The sequence below is a fragment of the Eucyclogobius newberryi genome, unplaced genomic scaffold, assembly GCF_026437365.1.
Source record: "Eucyclogobius newberryi isolate DKJ021-1_F unplaced genomic scaffold, fEucNew1.0.hap1 SCAF_12, whole genome shotgun sequence".
NCBI classification, from domain to species: Eukaryota; Metazoa; Chordata; class Actinopteri; order Gobiiformes; family Gobiidae; genus Eucyclogobius; species Eucyclogobius newberryi.
Window position 1 is genome coordinate 36,800,062 of NW_027315746.1, and position 24,855 is coordinate 36,824,916.

Consider the following 24,855-nt stretch of genomic DNA (forward strand, 5'->3'; position numbering starts at 1 on the left):
CCTCCCAATACGTGCCCTCCTCCTCCTCCTCCTCCTGATTCGTGCCCTCCTCCTCCTCCTCCTCCTGATACGTGCCCTCCTCCTCCTCCTCCCGATACGTGCCCTCCTCCTCCTCCCGATACGCGCCCTCCTCCTCCTCCCGATACGTGCCCTCCTCCTCCTCCCGATACGTGGCCTCCTCCTCCTCCCGATACGTGCCCTCCTCCTCCTCCTGATACGTGCCCTCCTCCTCCTCCTCCTCCCGATACGTGCCCTCCTCCTCCTCCCGATACGCGCCCTCCTCCTCCTCCCGATACGTGGCCTCCTCCTCCTCCCGATACGTGGCCTCCTCCTCCTCCTGATACGCGCCCTCCTCCTCCTCCCGATACGCGCCCTCCTCCTCCTCCCGATACGTGCCCTCCTCCTCCTCCTCCTCCCGATACGTGCCCTCCTCCTCCTCCTCCTCCCGATACGTGCCCTCCTCCTCCTCCTCCTCCTCCCGATACGTGCCCTCCTCCTCCTCCTCCTCCTGATACGCGCCCTCCTCCTCCTCCTCTTCCTCCTCCCGATACGTGCCCTCCTCCTCCTCCCGATACGTGCCCTCCTCCTCCTCCTCCCGATACGTGCCCTCCTCCTCCTCCCGATACGTGCCCTCCTCCTCCTCCCGATAAATGCCCTCCTCCTCCTCCTCATCCCGATACGTGCCCTCCTCCTCCTCCCGATACGCGCCCTCCTCCTCCCGATACGTGCCCTCCTCCTCCTCCTCCCGATACGCGCCCTCCTCCTCCTCCCGATACGTGCCCTCCTCCTCCTCCTGATACGTGCCCTCCTCCTCCTCCCGATACATGCCCTCCTCCTCCTCCTCATCCCGATACGCGCCCTCCTCCTGATACGCGCCCTCCTCCTCCCGATACGTGCCCTCCTCCTCCTCCTCCCGATACGCGCCCTCCTCCTCCTCCTGATACGTGCCCTCCTCCTCCTCCTGATACGTGCCCTCCTCCTCCTCCCGATACGCGCCCTCCTCCTCCCGATACGTGCCGTCCTCCTCCTCCTCCCGATACGCGCCCTCCTCCTCCTCCTGATACGTGCCCTCCTCCTCCTCCTGATACGTGCCCTCCTCCTCCTCCTCCCGATACGCGCCCTCCTCCTCCTCCTGATACGTGCCCTCCTCCTCCTCCTGATACATGCCCTCCTCCTCCTCCCGATACGTGCCCTCCTCCTCCTCCTCCTCCTGATACGCGCCCTCCTCCTGATACGCGCCCTCCTCCTCCTCCCGATACGCGCCCTCCTCCTCCTCCCGATACGTGCCCTCCTCCTCCTCCTCCTCCTCCCGATACGTGCCCTCCTCCTCCTCCTCCTCCCGATACGTGCCCTCCTCCTCCTCCTCCTCCTCCTCCCGATACGCGCCCTCCTCCTCCCGATACGTGCCCTCCTCCTCCTCCTGATACGTGCCCTCGTCCTCCTCCAGATACATGCCCTCCTCCTCCTCCTCATCCCGATACGCGCCCTCCTCCTCCTCCTGATACGTGCCCTCGTCCTCCTCCAGATACATGCCCTCCTCCTCCTCCTCATCCCGATACGCGCCCTCCTCCTCCTCCCGATACGTGCCCTCCTCCTCCTCCTCCCGATATGCGCCCTCCTCCTCCTCCCGATACGCGCCCTCCTCCTCCTCCTCCCGATACGTGCCCTCCTCCTCCTCCTCCCGATACGCGCCCTCCTCCTCCTCCCGATACGCGCCCTCCTCCTCCTCCCGATACGTGCCCTCCTCCTCCTCCCGATACGCGCCCTCCTCCTCCTCCCGATACGCGCCCTCCTCCTCCTCCTCCCGATACGTGCCCTCCTCCTCCTCCTGATACGTGCCCTCCTCCTCCTCCCGATACATGCCCTCCTCCTCCTCCTCCCGATACGCGCCCTCCTCCTCCTCCCGATACGTGCCCTCCTCCTCCTCCTCATCCCGATACGCGCCCTCCTCCTCCTCCCGATACGTGCCCTCCTCCTCCTCCTCCCGATACGCGCCCTCCTCCTCCTCCTCCTCCTCCCGATACGTGCCCTCCTCCTCCTCCTCCCGATACGCGCCCTCCTCCTCCTCCTCCTCCCGATACGCGCCCTCCTCCTCCTCCCGATACGTGCCCTCCTCCTCCTCCTCCCGATACGCGCCCTCCTCCTCCTCCCGATACGCGCCCTCCTCCTCCTCCTCCCGATACGTGCCCTCCTCCTCCTCCTGATACGTGCCCTCCTCCTCCTCCCGATACATGCCCTCCTCCTCCTCCTCCCGATACGCGCCCTCCTCCTCCTCCCGATACGTGCCCTCCTCCTCCTCCTCATCCCGATACGCGCCCTCCTCCTCCTCCCGATACGTGCCCTCCTCCTCCTCCTCCCGATACGCGCCCTCCTCCTCCTCCTCCTCCTCCCGATACGTGCCCTCCTCCTCCTCCTCCCGATACGCGCCCTCCTCCTCCTCCTCCTCCCGATACGCGCCCTCCTCCTCCTCCCGATACGTGCCCTCCTCCTCCTCCTCCCGATACGCGCCCTCCTCCTCCTCCCGATACGCGCCCTCCTCCTCCTCCTCCCGATACGTGCCCTCCTCCTCCTCCTCCCGATACGCGCCCTCCACCTCCTCCCGATACGTGCCCTCCTCCTCCTCCTCCCGATACGCGCCCTCCTCCTCCTCCCGATACGCGCCCTCCTCCTCCTCCTGATACGTGCCCTCCTCCTCCTCCTCCTCCTCCTCCTGATACGCGCCCTCCTCCTCCTCCTCCTCCTCCTCCTCCCGATACGTGCCCTCCTCCTCCTCCTCCCGATACGTGCCCTCCTCCTCCTCCTGATACGTGCCCTCCTCCTCCTCCTCCCGATACATGCCCTCCTCCTCCTCCTCATCCCGATACGTGCCCTCCTCCTCCTCCCGATACGCGCCCTCCTCCTCCCGATACGTGCCCTCCTCCTCCTCCTCCCGATACGCGCCCTCCTCCTCCTCCTGATACGTGCCCTCGTCCTCCTCCAGATACATGCCCTCCTCCTCCTCCTCATCCCGATACGCGCCCTCCTCCTCCTCCCGATACGTGCCCTCCTCCTCCTCCTCCCGATATGCGCCCTCCTCCTCCTCCCGATACGCGCCCTCCTCCTCCTCCTCCTCCTCCCGATACGTGCCCTCCTCCTCCTCCTCCCGATACGCGCCCTCCTCCTCCTCCCGATACGCGCCCTCCTCCTCCTCCCGATACGTGCCCTCCTCCTCCTCCTCCCGATACGCGCCCTCCTCCTCCTCCCGATACGCGCCCTCCTCCTCCTCCCGATACGCGCCCTCCTCCTCCTCCTCCCGATACGTGCCCTCCTCCTCCTCCTGATACGTGCCCTCCTCCTCCTCCCGATACATGCCCTCCTCCTCCTCCTCCCGATACGCGCCCTCCTCCTCCTCCCGATACGTGCCCTCCTCCTCCTCCTCATCCCGATACGCGCCCTCCTCCTCCTCCCGATACGTGCCCTCCTCCTCCTCCTCCCGATACGCGCCCTCCTCCTCCTCCTCCTCCTCCCGATACGTGCCCTCCTCCTCCTCCTCCCGATACGCGCCCTCCTCCTCCTCCTCCTCCCGATACGCGCCCTCCTCCTCCTCCCGATACGTGCCCTCCTCCTCCTCCTCCCGATACGCGCCCTCCTCCTCCTCCCGATACGCGCCCTCCTCCTCCTCCTCCCGATACGTGCCCTCCTCCTCCTCCTCCCGATACGCGCCCTCCACCTCCTCCCGATACGTGCCCTCCTCCTCCTCCTCCCGATACGCGCCCTCCTCCTCCTCCCGATACGCGCCCTCCTCCTCCTCCTGATACGTGCCCTCCTCCTCCTCCTCCTCCTCCTCCTGATACGCGCCCTCCTCCTCCTCCTCCTCCTCCTCCTCCCGATACGTGCCCTCCTCCTCCTCCTCCCGATACGTGCCCTCCTCCTCCTCCTGATACGTGCCCTCCTCCTCCTCCTCCCGATACATGCCCTCCTCCTCCTCCTCATCCCGATACGTGCCCTCCTCCTCCTCCCGATACGCGCCCTCCTCCTCCCGATACGTGCCCTCCTCCTCCTCCTCCCGATACGCGCCCTCCTCCTCCTCCTGATACGTGCCCTCGTCCTCCTCCAGATACATGCCCTCCTCCTCCTCCTCATCCCGATACGCGCCCTCCTCCTCCTCCCGATACGTGCCCTCCTCCTCCTCCTCCCGATATGCGCCCTCCTCCTCCTCCCGATACGCGCCCTCCTCCTCCTCCTCCTCCTCCCGATACGTGCCCTCCTCCTCCTCCTCCCGATACGCGCCCTCCTCCTCCTCCCGATACGCGCCCTCCTCCTCCTCCCGATACGTGCCCTCCTCCTCCTCCTCCTGATACGTGCCCTCCTCCTCCTCCTCCCGATACATGCCCTCCTCCTCCTCCTCATCCCGATACATGCCCTCCTCCTCCTCCTCATCCCGATACGTGCCCTCCTCCTCCTCCCGATACGCGCCCTCCTCCTCCCGATACATGCCCTCCTCCTCCTCCTGATACGTGCCCTCGTCCTCCTCCAGATACATGCCCTCCTCCTCCTCCTCATCCCGATACGCGCCCTCCTCCTCCTCCTGATACGTGCCCTCGTCCTCCTCCAGATACATGCCCTCCTCCTCCTCCTCATCCCGATACGCGCCCTCCTCCTCCTCCCGATACGTGCCCTCCTCCTCCTCCTCCCGATATGCGCCCTCCTCCTCCTCCCGATACGCGCCCTCCTCCTCCTCCTCCTCCTCCCGATACGTGCCCTCCTCCTCCTCCTCCCGATACGCGCCCTCCTCCTCCTCCCGATACGCGCCCTCCTCCTCCTCCCGATACGTGCCCTCCTCCTCCTCCTCCCGATACGCGCCCTCCTCCTCCTCCCGATACGCGCCCTCCTCCTCCTCCCGATACGCGCCCTCCTCCTCCTCCTCCCGATACGTGCCCTCCTCCTCCTCCTGATACGTGCCCTCCTCCTCCTCCCGATACATGCCCTCCTCCTCCTCCTCCCGATACGCGCCCTCCTCCTCCTCCCGATACGTGCCCTCCTCCTCCTCCTCATCCCGATACGCGCCCTCCTCCTCCTCCCGATACGTGCCCTCCTCCTCCTCCTCCCGATACGCGCCCTCCTCCTCCTCCTCCTCCTCCCGATACGTGCCCTCCTCCTCCTCCTCCCGATACGCGCCCTCCTCCTCCTCCTCCTCCCGATACGCGCCCTCCTCCTCCTCCCGATACGTGCCCTCCTCCTCCTCCTCCCGATACGCGCCCTCCTCCTCCTCCCGATACGCGCCCTCCTCCTCCTCCTCCCGATACGTGCCCTCCTCCTCCTCCTCCCGATACGCGCCCTCCACCTCCTCCCGATACGTGCCCTCCTCCTCCTCCTCCCGATACGCGCCCTCCTCCTCCTCCCGATACGCGCCCTCCTCCTCCTCCTGATACGTGCCCTCCTCCTCCTCCTCCTCCTCCTCCTGATACGCGCCCTCCTCCTCCTCCTCCTCCTCCTCCTCCCGATACGTGCCCTCCTCCTCCTCCTCCCGATACGTGCCCTCCTCCTCCTCCTGATACGTGCCCTCCTCCTCCTCCTCCCGATACATGCCCTCCTCCTCCTCCTCATCCCGATACGTGCCCTCCTCCTCCTCCCGATACGCGCCCTCCTCCTCCCGATACGTGCCCTCCTCCTCCTCCTCCCGATACGCGCCCTCCTCCTCCTCCTGATACGTGCCCTCGTCCTCCTCCAGATACATGCCCTCCTCCTCCTCCTCATCCCGATACGCGCCCTCCTCCTCCTCCCGATACGTGCCCTCCTCCTCCTCCTCCCGATATGCGCCCTCCTCCTCCTCCCGATACGCGCCCTCCTCCTCCTCCTCCTCCTCCCGATACGTGCCCTCCTCCTCCTCCTCCCGATACGCGCCCTCCTCCTCCTCCCGATACGCGCCCTCCTCCTCCTCCCGATACGTGCCCTCCTCCTCCTCCTCCCGATACGCGCCCTCCTCCTCCTCCCGATACGCGCCCTCCTCCTCCTCCTCCTCCTCCCGATACGCGCCCTCCTCCTCCTCCTGATACGTGCCCTCCTCCTTCAACACCACATTGAGTTCAAGTCTGGACCAAACCTGCTGAACTTCTTCTCATAGTAACAAAAACGGTCACAAACCTGCCAATCCATTGACTCCCAGAAGACCCGCTGAGCTGGCTATGCTGACCAGGTGTCCATGGTTGTTGGCGATCATGGCAGGAAGGAAGGCCTTATACATCTGTCACGTGAGCAAAATAACATTCAACACAAAACATGGACTAAATACTAAAGTGAATACAAGCACGTTTTAGTCCACAGAACAGCCACTCTTACCCAGAAGTGAGCCATAGTGTTCACTTCCATCGTCTTCTCGATCAAGGAGTCTGGAGCATCCATGAACTTCTTCCCTGTGACAATCCCTGCGTTATTCACCAGAATCGTGACATCTCCCACCTCACGCTTCACCTGAAACACAGAGTACAGCCACATGAGCACAGACTGTAGTTGAATGCGTGTTTGTACCATTTCATTATATGTTTTTTTATTTCCTATATGAACATAGCACTTGGACAAACGAGATGCAACAACAACATCATGTATTACGCTCAACATGATTGTATGCGACTCGGCCCTGCGTCTGTCCATAATGTGTGTTTTCCCCTCACTCTCGTGACTCATGTGACATCAGCGCCGCAGAGCCTGTGTTTACGAGCTGCCGCTGCCACGTGTTGATGGCCAGTCTTTGCTTGTTCATGCGTAGCTACTTCTTGGGACTGAAAAACACATCCAGAGGTTTTAAATGGGATGTGACATGTTCATGATGGTAGTGTGGCGGTCGAGGGAAGAAAACACTGGACAATGCCAAATGTGGCTCAAATTCCGAACAAAGTGCACAAATGGCAAGAATTAAGTAAAACATTGTCAAACTCATATTTTAAGTTGCCTTCCTACAGTTATTTAGCAGAAATAAATAATGTCCCCCTTAAATACGACTGTGTTGAAGTCAGCAGTGGCTGGAGCAGCGAGAGGGGGCGTGGCCACAAGTCAAACCACACTGAAACTTATGTAGAGGAAAATGACTATGGTGAAACTTCTCCACCAATCTTTTGGGATGCAGCTAAATCAGTTTGAAGAGGTAAAATTATATCATAAAAAATCAAAACAATGATCTGCAGGAAAAACTAAAACTTTTGCACAGCCACTGTACTAAATATGTTTATGTAAATAAATGGGAAAAGAAGATGAAGAGTGGGAAAGTATGTACAGCTCAATGGAAAACCACAAAATCAAATGTTCACAAGGAAATACAACTAGCTCAAGAAACTGTGGTTGTCAGGACTGTCCCGTTGTTCAGAAATATAGGACTAAGGTCAATAAAGCACTAAAGACTGTTTTTGGCCTCACCATTTCCCATGGTTTTAGAGCGATGTATGTGGGCCTCAGAAGCCTTGAACTTGAAGAAAGACCATCCCAAAAAATGGACAATGCCAACTGATCCAACAATCAAGGACTGGACTGACATAGTGATCAACATTAGCAAAAATAAACCATTGAACAAAAACATTGACTTATTTTGAAAATTAACAAATTTGACAACTTTCGCAAATAAGCTTCAAGCTAATCTCATTTGTCTTTTTAAGCCTTCCACATGTGTAACTTTTTTAAATACGTTTTCTTCCCACTCCTTTTGGAGCTTGAATAAGAAACCAAATTCTAGAATGTTTTGTTTTAGTGACATGTATTTGCACTTATGCACTTATTTGTATCGACTGACTTCAAATAAAATCAAACTCTAATGTTTGTTCGATTCTATGTAAAGCACTTTGAGTTATTTTGACATATTAAAATGTGTAGGCGACATTTATCCGACCACAGGAAGTGTCATCAGATCACGGTTTTAAAGTTCCTTCCTCTGACGTCCGTGCCCGTCAGGCTGCGGTCGTACTCATGCAAATAATCGCTCTTTATTCAGTGGCGGCTGGTGGTACAAATTATAGGGGGCGCTATTTGACATGATCGTGTTTTTGTTTTGTAAATGCCCAAATTGAAATGTTTAACATTAACTGTTTGGATACATATTTAAAATACACTTTTACAACTGAATTAATGAAGTAAACACACTTTATTTCCACTTGTGTTAATGATAATACAACGACTTAGAGGCAGATTCCATGTGTGAGAAAATACATTTGACATAAAATTACATTTGACACTTTATAAAATGAAAAGAGCAAATCAAACATGTCAGTGATTCTGTCACTTCTAGAGCAGAGTAACATGACGACATGAAGAGGAATAAAAACACAAACAGTTGTTGGTGTTTGATAAAACAGCTTCAGTGGCTTTAGTGACTCTGAACTACACGTGTCACATGTTTATATTTCATCCTCACAGACTTTATTGTCATTTATAACTTTCTTTCATAGGTTTTATAATAACAAAGGCATATTTTTATCAATAGAAGTTAATGCTTAGCGTTAGCCTTATGCAAGTAATAAACAAAAAAAAACTGTGTTTGTTGTCACGGTAACGGAGTTTGACAGACACATGTCTCGGCTCAGATTGATATGAAATCAGCTGCTTTCACTTCAACACAAATAAAGTCAGTAACAGTTGAGCAGCTCAATCTGAGTCGTTTTTGGACGTGTCTTTTGTCACAGACTCTGTAGATGCAGTTTTACCACGTAAACACGGAAAACACAGGGTGTGGCACTTCCTGTAGGCGCGCGCACATGTTTGTCTCACATGTCCGCGTCACGTGTCTGCGTCACGTGTCTGCGTCACGTGTCTGCGTCACATGTTTGTCTCACATGTCCGCGTCACGTGTCTGCGTCACATGTTTGTCTCACATGTCCGCGTCATGTGTCTGCGTCACGTGTCTGCGTCACGTGTCTGCGTCACGTGTCTGCGTCACGTGTCTGCGTCACGTGTCTGCGTCACATGTTTGTCTCACATGTCCGCGTCACGTGTCTGCGTCACATGTTTGTCTCACATGTCTGCGTCACGTGTCTGCGTCACGTGTCTGCGTCACGTGTCTGCGTCACGTGTCTGCGTCACGTGTCTGCGTCACGTGTCTGCGTCACGTGTCTGCGTCACGTGTCTGCGTCACGTGTCTGCGTCACGTGTCTGCGTCACGTGTCTGCGTCACGTGTCTGCGTCACGTGTCTGCGTCACATGTTTGTTTCACATGTCCGCGTCATGTGTCCGCGTCACGTGTCCGCGTCACGTGTCCGCGTCACGTGTCTGCGTCACATGTTTGTCTCACATGTCCGCGTCATGTGTCTGCGTCACGTGTCTGCGTCACGTGTCTGCGTCACGTGTCTGCGTCACGTGTCTGCGTCACGTGTCTGCGTCACATGTTTGTCTCACATGTCCGCGTCACGTGTCCGCGTCACGTGTCCGCGTCACGTGTCCGCGTCACGTGTCCGCGTCACGTGTCCGCGTCACGTGTCCGCGTCACGTGTCCGCGTCACGTGTCCGCGCCACGTGTCCGCGTCACGTGTCCGCGTCACGTGTCCGCGTCACGTGTCCGCATCACGTGTCCGCGTCACGTGTCTGCGTCACATGTTTGTCTCACATGTCCGGGTCACGTGTCTGCGTCACATGTTTGTCTCACATGTCCGGGTCACGTGTCTGCGTCACATGTTTGTCTCACATGTCCGCGTCACGTGTCTGCGTCACATGTTTGTCTCACATGTCCGCGTCACGTGTCTGCGTCACATGTCTGCGTCACGTGTCTGCGTCACGTGTCTGCGTCACGTGTCTGCGTCACATGTTTGTCTCACATGTCCGGGTCACGTGTCTGCGTCACATGTTTGTCTCACATGTCCGTGTCACGTGTCTGCGTCACGTGTCTGCGTCACGTGTCTGCGTCACGTGTCTGCGTCACATGTCCGCGTCACGTGTCTGCGTCACATGTTTGTTTCACATGTCCGCGTCACGTGTCTGCGTCACATGTTTGTTTCACATGTCCGCGTCATGTGTCCGCGTCACGTGTCCGCGTCACGTGTCCGCGTCACGTGTCTGCGTCACGTGTCTGCGTCACGTGTCTGCGTCACATGTTTGTCTCACATGTCCGCGTCACGTGTCTGCGTCACATGTTTGTCTCACATGTCCGCGTCACGTGTCTGCGTCACATGTTTGTCTCACATGTCCGCGTCACGTGTCCGCGTCACGTGTCCGCGTCACGTGTCCGCGTCACGTGTCCGCGTCACGTGTCCGCGTCACGTGTCCACGTCACGTGTCTGCGTCACGTGTCCGCATCACGTGTCCACGTCACGTGTCTGCGTCACATGTTTGTCTCACATGTCCGGGTCACGTGTCTGCGTCACATGTTTGTCTCACATGTCCGGGTCACGTGTCTGCGTCACATGTTTGTCTCACATGTCCGGGTCACGTGTCTGCGTCACATGTTTGTCTCACATGTCTGTGTCACATGTCTGCGTCACATGTTTGTCTCACACGTCTGCGTCACATGTCTGTGTCACATGTCCGGGTCACGTGTCTGCGTCACATGTTTGTCTCACATGTCCGCGTCACGTGTCTGCGTCACATGTTTGTTTCACATGTCTGCGTCACATGTTTGTTTCACATGTCTGCGTCACATGTCTGCGTCACACGTTTGCTTCACATGTCTGCATCACATGTCTGCGTCACACGTCTGCGTCACACGTCCGTGTCACACGTCTGTGTCACATGTCTGCGTCACATGTCTGCGTCACATGTCTGCGTCACATGTCTGCGTCACATGTCTGCGTCACATGTCTGTCTCACATGTCTGTGTCACATGTTTGCGTCACATGTCCGCGTCACATGTTTGTCTCACATGTCTGTGTCACATGTCTGTGTCACATGTCTGTGTCACATGTCCGCGTCACATGTTTGCGTCACATGTCCGCGTCACATGTTTGTCTCACATGTCTGTGTCACATGTCTGTGTCACATGTCTGTGTCACATGTTTGTTTCACGTGTCTGCGTCACATGTTTTTTTCACATGTCTGCGTCACATGTCTGCGTCACACGTTTGCTTCACATGTCTGCATCACATGTCTGCGTCACACGTCTGCGTCACACGTCTGTGTCACACGTCTGTGTCACATGTCTGCGTCACATGTCTGCGTCACATGTCTGCGTCACATGTCTGCGTCACATGTCTGTGTCACATGTTTGTCTCACACGTCTGTGTCACATGTCTGCGTCACATGTCTGTCTCACATGTCTGTGTCACATGTTTGCGTCACATGTTTGTCTCACATGTCTGTGTCACATGTCTGTGTCACATGTCTGTGTCACATGTCCGCGTCACATGTTTGCGTCACATGTCCGCGTCACATGTTTGTCTCACATGTCTGTGTCACATGTCTGTGTCACATGTCTGTGTCACATGTCCGCGTCACATGTTTGTCTCACATGTTTGTGTCACATGTCTGTGTCACATGTCTGTGTCACATGTCTGTCTCACATGTCCGCGTCACATGTTTGTCTCACATGTCTGTGTCACATGTCTGTGTCACATGTCCGGGTCACGTGTCTGCGTCACATGTTTGTCTCACATGTCCGCGTCACGTGTCTGCGTCACATGTTTGTTTCACATGTCTGCGTCACATGTTTGTTTCACATGTCTGCGTCACATGTCTGCGTCACACGTTTGCTTCACATGTCTGCATCACATGTCTGCGTCACACGTCTGCGTCACACGTCTGTGTCACACGTCTGTGTCACATGTCTGCGTCACATGTCTGCGTCACATGTCTGCGTCACATGTCTGCGTCACATGTCTGCGTCACATGTCTGCGTCACATGTCTGTGTCACATGTTTGCGTCACATGTCCGCGTCACATGTTTGTCTCACATGTCTGTGTCACATGTCTGTGTCACATGTCTGTGTCACATGTCCGCGTCACATGTTTGCGTCACATGTCCGCGTCACATGTTTGTCTCACATGTCTGTGTCACATGTCTGTGTCACATGTCTGTGTCACATGTTTGTTTCACGTGTCTGCGTCACATGTTTTTTTCACATGTCTGCGTCACATGTCTGCGTCACACGTTTGCTTCACATGTCTGCATCACATGTCTGCGTCACACGTCTGCGTCACACGTCTGTGTCACACGTCTGTGTCACACGTCTGCGTCACATGTCTGCGTCACATGTCTGCGTCACATGTCTGTGTCACATGTTTGTCTCACACGTCTGTGTCACATGTCTGCGTCACATGTCTGTCTCACATGTCTGTGTCACATGTTTGCGTCACATGTTTGTCTCACATGTCTGTGTCACATGTCTGTGTCACATGTCTGTGTCACATGTCCGCGTCACATGTTTGCGTCACATGTCCGCGTCACATGTTTGTCTCACATGTCTGTGTCACATGTCTGTGTCACATGTCTGTGTCACATGTCCGCGTCACATGTTTGTCTCACATGTTTGTGTCACATGTCTGTGTCACATGTCTGTGTCACATGTCTGTCTCACATGTCCGCGTCACATGTTTGTCTCACATGTCTGTGTCACATGTCTGTGTCACATGTTTGCGTCACATGTCCGCGTCACATGTTTGTCTCACATGTTTGTGTCACATGTCTGTGTCACATGTCTGTGTCACATGTCTGTGTCCCACGTCTGTGTCACATGTTTGCGTCACATGTCCGCGTCACATGTTTGTCTCACATGTCTGTGTCACATGTCTGTGTCACATGTCTGTGTCACATGTCCGCGTCACATGTTTGCGTCACATGTCCGCGTCACATGTTTGTCTCACATGTTTGTGTCACATGTCTGTGTCACAGGTTTGCGTCACATGTTTGTCTCACATGTCTGTGTCACATGTCTGTGTCACATGTCCGCGTCACATGTTTGCGTCACATGTCCGCGTCACATGTTTGTCTCACATGTCTGTGTCACATGTCTGTGTCACATGTCTGTGTCACATGTCCGCGTCACATGTTTGTCTCACATGTTTGTGTCACATGTCCGCGTCACATGTCCGCGCGTCACATGTCCGCGTCACATGTCCGCTTCACATGTCCGCGTCACATGTCCGCGTCACATGTCCGCGTCACATGTCTGTGTCACATGTTTGTGTCACATGTCTGCGTCACACGTCTGCCTCACACGTCTGTCTCACATGTCTGCGTCACATGTCTGCGTCACACGTTTGCGTCACATGTCTGTGTCACATGTCTGTGTCACACGTCTGCGTCACACGTTTGTCTCACATGTCTGTGTCACATGTCTGCGTCACATGTCTGCGTCACATGTCTGTGTCACATGTCCGCGCGTCACATGTCCGCGCGTCACATGTCCGCGCGTCACATGTCCGCGCGTCACATGTCCGCGCGTCACATGTCCGCGCGTCACATGTCCGCGTCACATGTCTGCGTCACATGTCCGCGTCACATGTCCGCGTCACATGTCCGCGTCACATGTCTGCGTCACATGTCCGCGCGTCACATGTCCGCGCGTCACATGTCCGCGCGTCACATGTCTGCGTCACATGTCCGTCTCTAGCTTCATGGCGTAACTACTACGTTCAAAAGGGCGCTCATATTGGGCCCATCAGTCGCTATTTTCCTCTGGAGAAAACCACAGGGACGTAGTCACTTTTGATTGTGATTTGATTGGTTAAAAATCCCCAAAAGCGCCCCACGGGAACATAGAAAAGTGACGCAGGCTGCGCAGCAGACCACAGACCACGCGGCGCGCAAACAAAGTATACATCTATATATATATATATGGACGTATATTTTTATCTTACACGTTTACAGGTTCAGATGAAGGATTTTCACTTGTGCAGCTGCAGCAGCTGCTAAACAATCCATTAATTTTTCAAAATTTGTTTAGCAATTTCATAATTGCATAGCAAAACACAAAAGTGACTAACAATCAATATTTTCCATTGATACAACACGATCATTTATTTAAAATGTATTTGTAAACATTCTATTTGGAAAAAACTCTTAACAAATTAACTTAAACACTTTTTAAACATTTTTTCTTTAAATAAAACAGAAAACTTGCAAATAAAATTAGTTGTTGAACAAATTAATCAACACAAAGTCAGAGCCTTATTTACAACTTTCTTCCATCATCATCATCATCATCATCATCATCATCATCATCATCATCATCATCATCAGACGACTATTTAAATGAGTCTCATTTACATATTAATTGTCATTACACTCGGAAACATAAATGTTGCTGTGGTGTTTCCGTCATGGTGTATTTTATGTTATTCAAATTGTACCGCTCTATTTGACCTTCCATTCCATTTTTCGTTTTGATATTTGATGACGGTCCCTAAGCACTCGTCTCGTCTCAGCTCCTGCTGCACATTCGGAGCGTGTGATTGGCTGAGCCCAAAACACACATCTGATTGTTAAAAACGAGGTCGTGTCACTGCAGTGTAAATATGAATATTTTGGCAGTGAATGATCTGCAAAGACTTTAGTGTTTAGGAGTTATTGACCTCTGACCTCAGAGTCTGAATCTGTGACACTAACTTTACAGCACGTGGCTCCTCCCACTTTCAGACTCACTGAGACAGCAGCGTCCTACATGTGTCATGTCCACACAGCGTCCTACATGTGTCATGTCCACAGTGTCCTACATGTGTCATGACAACACAGCGTCCTACATGTGTCATGTCCACACAGCGTCCTACATGTGTCATGTCCACACACTGTCCTACATGTGTCATGTCAACACAGTGTCCTACATGTGCCATGACAACACAGCGTCCAACATGTGTCATGACAACACAGCGTCCTACATGTGTCATGTCCACACAGCGTCCTACATGTGTCATGTCCACACAGCGTCCTACATGTGTCATGACAACACAGCGTCCTACATGTGTCATGTCCACACACTGTCCTACATGTGTCATGTCCACACAGTGTCCCACATGTGTCATGACAACACAGCGTCCTACATGTGTCATGTCCACACAGCGTCCTACATGTGTCATGTCCACACAGCGTCCTACATGTGTCATGTCCACACACTGTCCTACATGTGTCATGTCCACACACTGTCCTACATGTGTCATGTCCACACAGTGTCCTACATGTGTCATGTCCACACAGTGTCCTACATGTGTCATGTCCACACAGTGTCCTACATGTGTCACGACAACACAGCGTCCTACATGTGTCACGTCCACACAGTGTCCTACATGTGTCATGTCCACACAGCGTCCTACATGCGTCATGACAACACAGCGTCCTACATGTGTCATGTCCACACAGCGTCCTACATGTGTCATGTCCACACAGTGTCCTACATGTGTCATGACAACACAGCGTCCTACATGTGTCATGACAACACAGTGTCCTACATGTGTCATGTCCACACAGTGTCCTACATGTGTCATGACAACACAGCGTCCTACATGTGTCATGACAACACAGCGTCCTACATGTGTCACGTCCACACAGTGTCCTACATGTGTCATGACAACACAGTGTCCTACATGTGTCATGTCCACACAGCGTCCTACATGTGTCATGTGTCCTACATGTGTCATGTCCACACAGTGTCCCACATGTGTCATGTCCACACAGTGTCCTACATGTGTCATGTCCACACAGTGTCCTACATGTGTCATGTCCACACAGTGTCCTACATGTGTCATGTCCACACAGTGTCCTACATGTGTCATGTCCACACAGTGTCCTACATGTGTCATGTCCACACAGTGTCCAACATGTGTCATGACCACACAGTGTCCTACATGTGTCATGTCCACACAGTGTCCAACATGTGTCATGACCACACAGTGTCCAACATGTGTCATGTCAACACAGCGTCCAACATGTGTCATGTCCACACAGCGTCCTACATGTGTCATGTCCACACACTGTCCAACATGTGTCATGTCAACACAGCGTCCTACATGTGTCATGTCCACACAGTGTCCCACATGTGTCATGTCCACACAGTGTCCAACATGTGTCATGTCCACACAGTGTCCAACATGTGTCATGTCAACACAGCGTCCTACATGTGTCATGACAACACAGTGTCCTACATGTGTCATGACAACACAGCGTCCTACATGTGTCATGTCCACACAGCGTCCTACATGTGTCATGTCCACACAGTGTCCTACATGTGTCATGTCCACACAGTGTCCCACATGTGTCATGACAACACAGCGTCCTACATGTGTCATGTCCACACAGCGTCCTACATGTGTCATGTCCACACAGTGTCCTACATGTGTCACGACAACACAGCGTCCTACATGTGTCACGTCCACACAGTGTCCTACATGTGTCATGTCCACACAGCGTCCTACATGCGTCATGACAACACAGCGTCCTACATGTGTCATGTCCACACAGCGTCCTACATGTGTCATGTCCACACAGTGTCCTACATGTGTCATGACAACACAGTGTCCTACATGTGTCATGACAACACAGCGTCCTACATGTGTCATGTCCACACAGCGTCCTACATGTGTCATGTCCACACAGTGTCCTACATGTGTCATGACAACACAGTGTCCTACATGTGTCATGACAACACAGTGTCCTACATGTGTCATGACAACACAGTGTCCTACATGTGTCATGACAACACCGCGTCCTACATGTGTCATGACGTTATTGACGATGGATTGACAGTGATCAGTACTTTTAGGCGCTTTGTTTACACAATTGAACAAATTTTTGTATCACAAAAGCTGCGAAACAAAAGCACTTTTTTATGATGAATGCATCGCATTTGAGAGAAATTGCGTCACATCTTGCGATGCCGCTTATTCTGAACCCTGGCGTGACACTAATAAGAATATAAGATATTTCGGAGTTCAAGTATCTCGGGGTCTCGTTCATGAGTGAGGGAAGGATGGAGCGTGAGATCGACAGGTGGATCGGTGCAGCGGCTGCAGTGATGCAGTCGCTGCATCGACCGTTGTGGTAAAGAGGGAGCTGAGCCGAAAGGCAAAGCTCTCTATTTACCGGTCGGTCTACGTTCCTACCCTCACCTATGGTCATGAGCTTTGGGTAGTGACCGAAAGAACAAGATCGCGGATACAAGCGGTCGAAATGAGTTTCCTCCGCCGTGTGGCTGGGCGCTCCCTTAGAGATAAGGTGAGGAGCTCAGTCACACAAGGGGAGCTCAGAGTAGAGCCGCTGCTCCTACTGGTGAGGTGGCTCGGGCATCTGTTCCGGAGCCTCCTGGGCCCCTCCCTCGGGAGGTGTTTCAGGCATGTCCCACCGGGAAGAGGCCCCGGGGAAGACCCAGGACACGCTGGAGAGACTGTCTCTCGGCTGGCCTGGGAACGCCTCGGGATCCCCCCGGAGGAGTTAGAGGAAGTGTCTGGGGAGGAGGAAGTCTGGGAGTCCCTGCTCAGACTGCTGCCCCCGCGACCCGGCCCCGGATAAAGCGGAAGAAGATGGATGGATATTTCTGAATAAATTATATTGTTTTTAGACACAAAGGCCCATTAATGGCCCCAGCGCCACTAATGGACCAGCCGCTGTTGTGTTTTTTACAAGTTCACCTGGGGAGACCCCATATGTTCATGTGGGAGAAGTCATATAACTGGACACTGATGTTGTGAACATGTCGAAGAAAAATAAGAACAACGCTACCGAGGATCAGGCTAGCAATGCTACACCTAAGCTAGCTACTAGCTCTGCACCAACGCTAGTCTCTGCACACTCAGGTGTGGTTTGCGCCACTTCTGCATCAGATTAATGATCTGACCTCACAAGAAAAAAAAGCTCTTCACCAAACACTGGACTGGACTATGGTGATAGTGTTTGAACCAATGACAGAACTGCAGCCCTCAAAAGCACCACACGAGGGAGATGTTTGCAGTCATGCTTCATATACAGGCAGCTCTTTTCCATGTTTTGTTTTTTTCCTAAAATTGCATATAAAATATATTGAAATGCAGCATTGGAAAGCAATGCAGAGAGCTCACGTTCAGACATTCCCCAGACATTCCCCAGACTTTGCGACCACTGGCGGAGTTTGAGCGCTACTACCCGTGCACGAAAGATCCGCAAACTGCATGTGACTGGATCCGTGACCCATTTGTGAGTAAACCGGGCGAATCGAGCATGTGCAACAAGAGGATCAGCTGTTGGAGATGGCAAATGATGGTCTTAAACGTATGTTTGAAGCAAAAACCTTACTACCATTTCCAACATCCTATCAAAATGACGGAGCAGACTGGACTTAAGAAACACACACCCCTAGATGGTACCACCTCATGCACAGAAACACGTGCAGGGCCCCCACTGATTCAGATCATTTTATGCACTTATTTTTGCCATATTTATCTGGCCGGTCCGTGAAAATAAACCTACATTATTCCGGTCCGTGGTGCATAAAAGGTTCCCTGATCTAAACAATGGCTACATCGGATATATTCCAGATCTTCTCAGCTCTGACTCAGCATGCTGTGCAGATTGGTTGAACAATGGTGTCAAAACCCAACCCGCGCAGGAGTCAGTGACAGAGGGGGAAGACCAACTCAGTTCCATTGGAGGGGTTCATCAGATGAGATGTGGGCTCATCTCTGACCTACGCAACAAAGACATTCCATATAAGATATTCCTTTATTGTCCCACATGGGGAAATTTCATAAATATTCCATATACATAACTTTTCTCTCCCATAAATAAGAATTCTGTACCTTTTTTAGCAAAGGACCTTTTTGCAACTTCTCAAGTCTACCACAGAACTTGGACCTAGGACTGTCTCTCAGACCAGCCTCATCGGTGAATCTGTGCAACGGCCCTTTACCTGAGCCTCAGAGCCAAGGAGAACGCAGAGCACTGAACCTGATCCGGTGCTTCTCCAGAGTGGCCCTGCCCTGCCCAGCGTGTGGACCGAGCTGACCCCTGAGTGAACTCTGGCGGCTCCTAAAGGTCACAGCACTTGCGCCTGGTCGTATGAAAAACGCATGTATTTCACAATCTGGCTGATGAGATGATATTATATTCAACTTAACTCTAAACACACAACTAGATGGATTTAGAACAATCATATGTAGTGGCTCCATCTGTTATCGACTAATTTGCATATTCCATATTCATATTTATCCGTTTAACAATTTGGTCAATAAATCTTCCTAAACCACATTTGGTAAAGTGTTCATTCATTTAGCAAAAATATTTTTCAATAAATGAATTTAGATAATTGATTACAGAATGATTAAATGCCTAAAACGGCTGGTGCCCCGGAACCATTGGCCCAATATAATAGACAATTTGAAACGATTTATGGGACAGAACATATCATCTGCATAACAGGCAATTCTGTTTTACTATATTTAACCAAACCAGACATTTCCACACCTAATGTGATGCATTTCCTTCATGATATTTGTCCAATGTCTGGATACAAACTGAATGTACCATAAACAGGTGGACTCCGTGCATGTGAAGGGACACAATGTGCTGCTTTGTATTAGCCTGCAATTGTCAGGCAATAAACTGGCTTAACTGAACAACCTCGTCCCGTCTTATTTTGTTTTCTCAGATATATTCAATCCAACAAAGGTCACTTTGTTCTGACAGATGAAGAGTGGGGAAATGTGTTTCTTTGTTTTGGCTCTTTTTCCGGGTCGGGCGTAGCACGTCACCGGAGCATCTGATGCTAAAAACGCAGGAATCGCGCAGCCAAAAACACAGGACGCCCAAGACACGCGTTTACATAGACTAATATTACCTGGTCAGCAACCCTGTAAACATCGTCCTTGCTGCTGCAGTCACAGACGTAGGAGTAGACCCGGGCCGCACCACTCTCACGGGCCAGCGTGGTCGTCTCCTTCAGGCCGTCTTGGTTGATGTCCCACAGTACCAGTACAGTCTGGTATGAGGCAAACTCCTGGGCCATCAGGCGCCCGATGCCACTGCCTGACCCGGTGATCAACACCACCTCGCCAGTGATGCTCTTCTTCCTCCGAGGGATGAACAGGTGGATGAACGACTCGATGTTAAACCACAGCGACAGCAGCAACACCCGCAGAGTCTCCAGGAGGAAATTCATGGTGAATCTGAAAAGAAAGATAAATCTTTAAGTGCAGAGATCGAAAATGAATCCTCAGAAGGCAGCAGGCTGGTGTGGGCTTGCTTAGAGCTCACAGCTCGGCTCCATGTCTTGGAGTTCATCAAAGTCAGAATCAGAATCAGAATAGGGTTTATTGCCATTTGTCAATGAACAAAATTCACAAACATAGGAAATTATCCTGGTGATTCGGTTTAACACAAACAACAAAACATTGAACAATGAATACAAAACGGCATGATATGTACATAATAAAATATAAAGTTATGTAGTGCAATAGAAGTGAACAGTGCAGTGAGTGAAGGTGCTTAGGAAGTGTTCATGAGTCTAACAGCAGAGGAAAGAAACTGTTCTTCTGACGGGAGGTTCTGGTCCGGATGGACCAGAGCCTCCTGCCTGAGGGGAGTGGCCTCCTGCCTGAGGGGAGTGGCCTCCTGCCTGAGGGGAGTGGCCTCCTGCCTGAGGGGAGTGGCCTCCTGCCTGAGGGGAGTGGCTCAAATAGTCCAGGGTGAGAAGGGTCGGCTGTGATCAGACCTGCTCGTCCCAGAGTCCTGGAGACGTTCAGGTCCTGCAGAGATGGAAGTCTTCAGCCGATCACCTTCTCATCAGAGAGCGCTGTAGTCTCTGTTTGTCCCTGGCTGTGGCTCCAGCGTACCACACGTGATGGAGGAGGTGATGGAGGAGGAGGTGAGGAGGGACTCAATGAGGCTGAGCAAAATAATATGTCTGTTTGCCGTAACCCGACCGACCCTGTAAAAAACTAGCAGACTGAAAAATGCGCTGGAAAACTTAATTATCATCCCAGGGGGGAAATAACACATTGCTTGACGCATATCCGTACATTTTCAGTCCTCTATATGCTTCTGTATTGTGCAGACCATGTGATTGAACCTGTATTTAGGCCCGAGCGCCACAAGCTGGCGAGAGGCCTATTAATCTCGTAAGGCCGTGCGAAGCACGGCGGCGAAAGTGCGCACGTAGTGCGCATGAAATCGAGCGCGAAGCGCTCGCCCACTTCTAAACACTCACTAACGCACTCCTTCACTCATGCACGCCCCGTGCAGACTAATTAGTAGTAGGAAAATGGAACATTACCGTTGTAAACGGGCGAAGCCCGTGCAAAAGTGCGCACTAAACGAGCACTTTACATTGGGATATTTGCGCTAAGTAGCTCACGAATACGTTCCCCATCTCTTGCATGTTCCGTTCATATAAACATGTAATGCAAAAATGTAACATTATTACTGTATAGAGGGCCAAAAACACAAAGTGGGCGGAGCCCACTCAAAATTATCGAAAGTACCCGTCAGTGACCAGGGACCCACACCATGAAGTAGGAAAGCGTGAGCGCTTTCCGAAAATGTATAGTTTATGATATTTGAAAAATGGGAAACATTGTTTTCGCATCGGAATATTCTTCTTTCTTTCTTTCTTCTCGGGACCAACCCCCCTATTTTTCACCCAGTGAACATTGACGAAAAGTCACAAAAATTTGCACACCTCTAAAAATCGTGCCTCTCTACATTCTGGCTATCTCCCTTTTCTAAAATAAAAAAATTGGCGCGTCAGCGCCCCCAAATGTACCAAAAATGCATTGAGAGATGGGAAATGACCCAAAAAAAATCTGATCGTAGAATCATGAAATTTGGCGCAGAGGTAGATGGTGACAAGAGAAGTAAAAAATATTATTACGGCAACGCCGTCCGCCCAACCAAATGTCGGCCATATTGCTTCAAAAATGGCTAAGCAGGACTCGGGAGTTTTTCCAAACGTCGTACTTTTACGAACTCCTCCCAGGGCGTTGGCTCTAAAAAGCTGAAATTTGGTGAAAATGCTACTGAGGAGTGGGACATCAAAAGTTATCCAAATGACATTGAAGCCGCAAACTTTAGCTAGAATTTCAGAAATCTCCCAAATTTAACATTTCTGCCGTTTGCGCAGATAAAGTCCGAATTGCGTCAAATTTGAATCAGTTGTTAAACTCTTTGCGCTAAACGTACTTGAAGAGAAATAAATTAATTTGGCACCACAGCGTCCCCTACAGATTTTATATGGAGGTTAAATAGTAGAAAAAGCTTCAGTTGTAGTCATCTGGACTCAGTTTGAAAAAATAGACGTTTCGACTCTCATCCAAGAGTCATTGTCAATAACAGAATTTAGGTCGAGAACTCCGATATTAATACTGTTCTGTGGTAAGACCCGCCCATTGGGAGGAGCCTTCCTGAAGTAGAAAGAGTTGTTTGTTTCAACAGAAACTCCCCCCTTGTATCTACCGAGCTAGCCTATTCAGAATCTTAATGGGCTATTAGAAACCTCTTTGTCTTTGTGAGACCCTGGCTCAACCACCCTGAGTACCTGATTAGCATCTGAATGTCCTCTACCTTTCCAGGGGTTCAGTAACCCATTATAAATAACAGGAAGATTAAACCGTAGCCCTCCATTCCTGTTTAAAGGTCTTTCTTTTTTAACAAAAATAGCTTCCTTGACTCCTCTTTCAAACCATCTTTTCTCCTGCTTAAAACCTTCACATCACCGTCTTCAAACGAGTGATTAGAGGCTTCAAGATGGAGATGCACGGCGCTCTGTGGTCCTGAACTAGTATTTCTTCTGTGCTGATAAAGCCTCTTGTGTAGAGGCTGTTTCGTCTCACCTATGTAACGTTCTTTACAGCTTTCTTCACTGCATTGGATCGAATAAACTACATTGCTCTGTTTTTGAGTCGGCAACTTGTCCTTTGGGTGAACCAGTTTTTGTCTTAAAGTGTTTCCTGGTTTAAAATAAACAGGGACTTCGTGTTGTCTAAAAATTCTCTGCAGTTTTTCCGAGAGGCCAGACACATAAGGGATAGAGACACCCTTCCTTCTCTGTTCAGTTTCCCTTTTGTCCTGCTTCTTGGTTCTCTTCACTCTGTTGAGAGCCCAAGCGGGGTAACCACAGGCTGAGAGGGCATTTCAGACATGTTTTTCCTCTTTCTTCTTGCCCTCTGAGCTGATGGGCACACCTTGAGCTCTGTGTTGTAAGGTTCTGATCACACCCAGCTTGTGCTGTAGTGGGTGGTTGGAACCAAAGAGCAGATACTGGTCCGTGTGTGTAGGTTTCCTATATACTTCTATTTGGAGTTTCCCGTCCTCTCCTCTGATCGTGGAACAATCAAGAAAGGCCAAGCGATTCTCCTTAGCGTCTTCTCTTGTAAACCTAATATGTGGGTCCACAGCATTGATGTGATCAGAGAAGGTTTACATATGTAAACTGTTGGACATCTGTCTGAACACCACTTACTTTCAATTCCGGGGACAATTTTACAGACAGATTCATGGCTGTGCCATGGGCTCGCCCGTCTCTCCCATAGTGGCCAACCTGTACATGGAGCACTTTGAGAAGAAGGCACTGTCCTCATTCTCAGGCATAGCCCCAAAACTGTGGCTTCGCTATGTCGATGATACTTTTGTAACAATCAAGGAACAAGAGCTGGAAACCTTCTCTGATCACATCAATGCTGTGGACCCACATATCAGGTTTACAAGAGAAGACGCTAAGGAGAATTGCTTGGCCTTTCTTGATTGTTCCACGATCAGAGGAGAGGACGGGAAACTCCAAATAGAAGTATATAGGAAACCTACACACACGGACCAATATCTGCTCTTTGGTTCCAACCACCCACTACAGCACAAGCTGGGTGTGATCAGAACCTTACAACACAGAGCTCAAGGTGTGCCCATCAGCTCAGAGGGCAAGAAGAAAGAGGAAAAACATGTCCGAAATGCCCTCTCAGCCTGTGGTTACCCCGCTTGGGCTCTCAACAGAGTGAAGAGAACCAAGAAGCAGGACAAAAGGGAAACTGAACAGAGAAGGAAGGGTGTTTCTATCCCTTATGTGTCTGGCCTCTCGGAAAAACTGCAGAGAATTTTTAGACAACACGAAGTCCCTGTTTATTTTAAACCAGGAAACACTTTAAGACAAAAACTGGTTCACCCAAAGGACAAGTTGCCGACTCAAAAACAGAGCAATGTAGTTTATTCGATCCAATGCAGTGAAGAAAGTTGTAAAGAACGTTACATAGGTGAGACGAAACAGCCTCTACACAAGAGGCTTTATCAGCACAGAAGAAATACTAGTTCAGGACCTCAGAGTGCCGTGCATCTCCATCTTGAAGCCTCTAATCACTCGTTTGAAGACGGTGAGGTGAAGGTTTTAAGCAGGAGAAAAGATGGTTTGAAAGAGGAGTCAAGGAAGCTATTTTTGTTAAAAAAGAAACACCTTCTTTAAACAGAAATGGAGGGCTAAGGTTTAATCTTCCTGTTATTTATAATGGGTTACTGAACCCCTGGAAAGGTAGAGGACATTCAGATGCTAATCAGGTACTCAGGGTGGTTGAGCCAGGGTCTCACAAAGACAAAGAGGTTTCTAATAGCCCATTAAGATTCTGAATAGGCTAGCTCGGTAGATACAAGGGGGAGTTTCTGTTGAAACAAACAACTCTTTCTACTTCAGGAAGGCTCCTCCCAGGAAGGCTGGTCTTACCACAGAATAGTATAAATATCGGAGTTCTCGATCTAAATTCTTTTATTGACAATGACTCTTGGATGAGAGTCGAAACGTCTATTTTTTCAAACTGAGTCCAGATGACTACAACTGAAGCTTTTTCTACTATGGAACACATAAGATAAGATAAGATATTCCTTTATTGTCCCACATGGGGAAATTTCATTGGTGCAACGCAGGTAGATACAGAGGTAGATCCAGAAGAACAGATCACTTATAAGAAGTCTGAAAAACACTTTCAGCAGAAGATCTCCTATAAATAAATAAAAACTCCCATAGACAAATAAATAAA

The 24,855-nt window shown here is 51.4% G+C and overlaps 1 protein-coding gene across 1 annotated transcript in view; it reads right to left on the reverse strand.

The window, feature by feature from the left end:
* LOC140356771 (epidermal retinol dehydrogenase 2-like) overlaps positions 1–20,016 on the reverse strand; it is a 45,559-nt gene extending 25,543 nt beyond the window's left edge. Inside the window, exons 1-3 of the mRNA XM_072441963.1 lie at positions 19,683–20,016; positions 6,319–6,450; positions 6,124–6,223 (exon numbers count right to left, since the gene is read on the reverse strand). Coding sequence (XP_072298064.1) covers positions 6,124–6,223; positions 6,319–6,450; positions 19,683–20,003 — 553 coding nt within the window. The 5' untranslated portion in view covers positions 20,004–20,016. The remainder of the gene's footprint in view (positions 1–6,123; positions 6,224–6,318; positions 6,451–19,682) is intronic.
* Between the last annotated feature and the right edge of the window lie 4,839 nt (positions 20,017–24,855).